General features: G+C 40.6%; 1 protein-coding gene across 1 annotated transcript; it reads left to right on the top strand.

Annotated features, from left to right (window-relative positions):
- The first annotated feature begins 901 nt into the window (after positions 1 to 901).
- LOC118411957 (sia-alpha-2,3-Gal-beta-1,4-GlcNAc-R:alpha 2,8-sialyltransferase-like) lies at positions 902 to 4,714 on the top strand. Its single transcript, XM_035814486.1, has 4 exons — positions 902 to 1,068; positions 1,459 to 1,874; positions 2,429 to 2,592; positions 4,517 to 4,714. Exons 1-4 carry the CDS (start codon positions 997 to 999, stop codon positions 4,633 to 4,635), a joined length of 771 nt encoding a protein of 256 aa, XP_035670379.1. The 5' UTR covers positions 902 to 996; the 3' UTR covers positions 4,636 to 4,714.
- Positions 4,715 to 4,954: the final 240 nt, after the last annotated feature.

Here is a 4,954-nt window from a genome sequence, read left to right as displayed (position 1 = left end):
AATGAAAAGCCTTTCATATAGTAAAATAATGCAATTCCATAATTAATGATAAGCATAAAACTCTCACCGAATGTTTGTGACCCTAATGTGTTGTATCGTAGGGTGACTATTAGCTTTCTTAACAAGCAACGTGACTTGACTCTTTTTTCAGACGTTGCAACGATTGGTACACGTTAAAAACGCTGCTCCGTTTGATGCAAAGCACTACGACGCCGAGCGTAGAAACACCCATGCGTATAATATGCAATTTGATCCCCTCTTAGATTAGATTGATGTGATTTCTGCCTGTTAAGATGATTAGCACCCAGGAAGCTATGTATGTAATTGCATGCTGACATGCAGGCGAATGTCACTACACTGCAGCGTGTTAGCCATCGTATATTAACTTCTGTGCCCTCTGCTGATCTGGAACCCATTTGTATCGGATGAACATTTAAAAGAAAAGTGGATTCCAAGCTATCCGAAATGGGAGCGACCATGGAAATGACTGTATTTAGAACATTAAAAGGCCATCAGACTATCGCTATGTTCCGGACAGACATGTCCTTGGTACTGAATTACTGGTGACTGTGACGTCATAGTTTATCCCTTTATAACTGATCAATAGATGGACCTCTTTGTGTTGACGCATGTTAAACGGTATAACATAAAGAAAGAAAGCAGTTGTGTTCATTTTTCTGCACAGAGCCTTGCTCCTGGTCTGTACAATATATTTGTGTTCTTCCTATAAAACTAGAGCGCTTTTTCATCAGCATTGTACTAAATTGCTGTAAATGGTCGGTGACTACAATGATACAAGGAATTCTTTGTGCTAAGTCAGAAATGTTACATTTCTTGCTTTCGTAAAATTTATGTAGGAGATGTTGTAATCATTCACAGTTATTGATTATAATGATTTATCAATTTCAATTCTTATGTAGAGCGGATATCGAACAATTTGTGGATGCCGAACGAAACATATCCCTAGTGAGGTCAGAGGTCAGAGTGGGTCAGGTCATGCACTTTGACTACTCGGAGCAGAAGTACGTCTTCCCCATCAGCGCCAGTCTCTACTCTCTTATACCGGAGGTACGTAAAGACGTAAAGGTGTCAGGGACGGTTTTCTACTGCCTCCTTAAAGTTGTTGTAAGAACTGCATCGTATTGATTATCGTAAGGAGCACATGCAAAATTTAAAAAAAAAAACTCGATTGACGTGAACCATTATACTGTTTCAAGTACATGTAGCTAGGAGTGATGCTTCGCTACGGCTCTCATTTTCATACAAGCACACCAGGTCATCCATACTCTTTTCGATAGGGCTATTAGGTTCTTTTCTTTGCAGAGACTTGCCACCTCTCCATATACGCACCGCCGGCTTTACGTGGACATCCGAACACTTTAATGTTATTTCTCTCAGTTTACAAAAGCATTAATAATGTTGTTAATAAAGTTTCCTAATATCTTTGTTTTATCGTAGGTATCGCCATTTCAAAACAAACACTACAACGCATGCGCAGTGGTGGGCAGCGGCGGTATCCTTAGCAACAGCTACTGTGGGAACGAGATCGACGAAGCAGACTTCGTTTTCCGCTGCAACTTCGCACCAATCGACAAGTACAAGTCTCACGTAGGCTCCAAGACAAACTTCACCACCTTCAACCCAAGCGTCTTAGAAAAATACTTCAACAACCTTCAGACTATCTACGATCGGGCGAGGTTCTTGAACGAGCTGAGGAGGTTAAAGGGGGCTGTGCTTTGGATTCCCGCCTTTTCTTTCCACGGGTCCAACATGGTCACGAGAACTTTGACCGACTTTTTCCTGGAACACGAGAGACAGTTCAACCCAAAACTCAACCTGGCCTGGCCAGGAAACGTCATGAAATATTTCAGCGAGTATGAACCCTTTTCCGTGTGAAATCTTTTTAGAAACGAATTCAATTCAGACCTAAGTGAATATAGTATTTCCATTGTAATAACAGTCATATATCAGCGTTTGTAGAGAAAGACATGCTTGTGAACGAAATTGAAAAGAAAGGTGCCATTCCATGTTAGGATATATAGGCTTCGTAGGTAATGTTAAAGCATTATGACACAGTTGACTTAAGAGGGGTGTGTTGGGATGAGTTGAACTTATCGTTTTTTTCGAGTTTAGTCCAGCTATACGTCGACCAAATAAACAATTTATTTCTAGTTAATGAGGTTATGATTAACCAAAAACAATACTAGATCTAATTGATGTGATCGTACTGACGATTGTGGGAAGGAGAGGTATATATGAGGTATTTTTGAGGTTAGTACCCGTACCAGAGTCAGTACACCAAAATCATGTGCAATTTATTGTTTATCGCAGCCTTTATGGACCAAATCGACAATAAATTTCTAGTGCACGATCAATTCAATGTTGAATAGATGACGGCTTGAAGTCCTGATGCAATCTTTTTTTTCAGTTTTTGGAAAACGAAAGGTTTGTCCCCGAAAAGGCTGAGTACTGGGATGATAGTGTACACGCTGGCCACCATGTTCTGTGATGAGGTCCGGCTGTACGGCTTCTGGCCATACTCTGTTGCACCGGACCACACGCCACTGTCTTATCACTACTACGACAAAAAAGGTAAGGGCGGTTATCAACTTAAAATGTAATCTTTAAAAGGTTTCCGTGTTGTTCCCAAAACGCAGTTACTCTAGCAACTGGATATGATTTTGGAAACGGTGAGACGTTTCAAACAACATCCGTCAGTGACAATACGTCAGCGACATTCACAGCACGAAAACGAATATTTAAGCCTACTTTCCGAAATACTTAAATGAAGCCTAAATGTGGGAAAATATTTCCGCAGGGTTTACGGCATCGTAAAGACCACGGAAACTATTGTTTTACCTTTCCGCAACATTTCCGTATTCGTTAAGGTAAATTGAATACATGTGATATCTAAACATAACCTTTAAGCATTCTTATATGTGCCGTATAGATGAAACGGGTATTGCTTATGTACAGAAGTTATCTACAGGCTTTAAACCGACTATACGTTCAGATACAATCAGTTGAACTTCGCCTTTTTTTTCATTTTCGTAGTTCTCTGAGGTAAAAATTACATGGGAGATAATATATTTTCATTGCATTTCCGTTACATTTGATCAAATTTTACATACTCTTATTAGTATAGGTCTATTAAGACCTCCTTCCCCTTATGTATAGGTGCAAACAAGATGTCAGAACGGTATCGTTTATCTTTATTCTTGAAGAAGAGGCCTTGCCACGGCGGTCGGTTGCTAGGGTCTTCTTTCCCGTTGCTATGCGAGTTCGACAGAGTATCGGGTTACAAGAGGCCTACTATTTGCTAACCGTAAAATATTTCAAAATAAATTAAATGTTATGACAAGGAAAATGTAATCAAAATAAGATTAAATTCGCAATTTTAGATAGTTTGAATCTTCCTGTTTGAATTGAGATAGCTGTTTTGTTTAGATTTTGCTTCCAAAGACGATTATTTTCTGTTTCAAGGAAGGCCTTCAATTTGACCATACTCTTGATAAGATGGACCGCTAGTGCCACGGAAAATTGTCGATTCTTATATTTTTTGTCATCTGAGAGGCAAATAAAACTTTCTGTTTTTGGGATTTTTTAATTTTTAATTTTAGGCAAATTTACAGCCCAAAATATGTGTAAAAATGATATTTTTCGCACTTAATTACCAATAATTCAAAATCGAAGGCGTTTTTTAAAAATCCCAAATACAGAAATCTCGGGAAAACCGTTGCGGTCATTTTGAGCCGTCAATGAGTTCAGTTGGACTCTTCTTGGTGGAGATCTTAAACGATGTTTGCACGCATGTCGCAAGGAGAGCGGGAGGGTGTAATTGATACCGGTGTAAACAACACTTATGATACTCAAGGTCACCAACAAAAGCGCCAGTAGCTTCGTTACATATTACAGGTCCGCAACAAAGTGAAAGCATAGATGTACTGTCCAGAAAATTGTTTATATTGGTTAAAAACTACATTTTTCGCCTGGTTCAAGTTAGTCGGGGGGAAAGGGCCAAAAAGCACGGTTTTATCTGCAATGACCGCAGATGACCTAAATAGAACACGGGTTCGGTTCGAATTACGTCAGATGGAACATCATGGAAGAAGGTTCGAATTCGGCTAGACATGGGAGGTTTTGAGCCCGTATTTGACCACCGTGTGCTTTTACCAAATTATGAGTATTTTCCGCTCAATATACCACATACGCCTTGGAGAAATCTTGTTGGAGACGTCTCCTTGTTGTGCCCGGGAAAGTCACTCGCTTCAGGCGAAAATAACTACCTAACTACAGCTACGTTTAAATTAGCGTAACAAACAACCCCGCAAAAAAATTACGCCATGCAAACAGACAAATTAAAACAACCGGACCCTTTATACAACACAGACAGATGCCTCACTGATTCCTAAGGACAGTTGATGGGCCCTGTACAGTCGAGCATTCGTCCAGAAATCTTTCTATCTTTAAAGCAGTTTATACTTTCTTATTCTCTCATCTATGTTTGATCACATAGGAACGACCTTCACGATGAAGTGGAAGCAGGCCCACCAGCTGCCCGAGGAGTTTACCCTCCTCCAACATCTCCACAAACAGGGAGTCCTCAAGCTCACAGTGACGCCATGCTCATCCTGACGTCATCAGGGTCAGGGTTCACAACGTGCTGCAAGTCAGGCGGGACGTGTCGTCCGGTGAGATATAACTTGCAGCCAATAAACTTGTTGTAATACGAAACGGCCGATACGACATCACAGAAAGGTACACTCAGAGTTGTTGTGTTGGGAGGGCGGTTATACCTGCGGTACGATGCACATACAGGTACAGATACAGAACTAACATCTTTTAAGATACGCCATAGCCCTTCATGATCAAGTCGGTCCACGGTTTACCTGCACATGCGCGGTGAGATACATTGTGGGGTAACAAGTCAAACGTGAATCCCCTAACTTGTAAA

This window comes from Branchiostoma floridae, chromosome 3 (assembly GCF_000003815.2).
Source record: "Branchiostoma floridae strain S238N-H82 chromosome 3, Bfl_VNyyK, whole genome shotgun sequence".
NCBI classification, from domain to species: domain Eukaryota; kingdom Metazoa; phylum Chordata; class Leptocardii; order Amphioxiformes; family Branchiostomatidae; genus Branchiostoma; species Branchiostoma floridae.
Note: the sequence above shows the minus strand (reverse complement) of the source record. Positions and strands in the feature narration are given on the sequence as shown.

Coding starts and splice junctions, on each gene's coding strand:
- LOC118411957 (XM_035814486.1), top strand. CDS start 997: ATGCACTTTGACTACTCGGAGCAGAAGTACGTCTTCCCCATCAGCGCC. Junction 1,069..1,458: donor TCTACTCTCTTATACCGGAG/GTACGTAAAGAC, acceptor GTTTTATCGTAG/GTATCGCCATTTCAAAACAA. Junction 2,593..4,516: donor TCACTACTACGACAAAAAAG/GTAAGGGCGGTT, acceptor TTGATCACATAG/GAACGACCTTCACGATGAAG.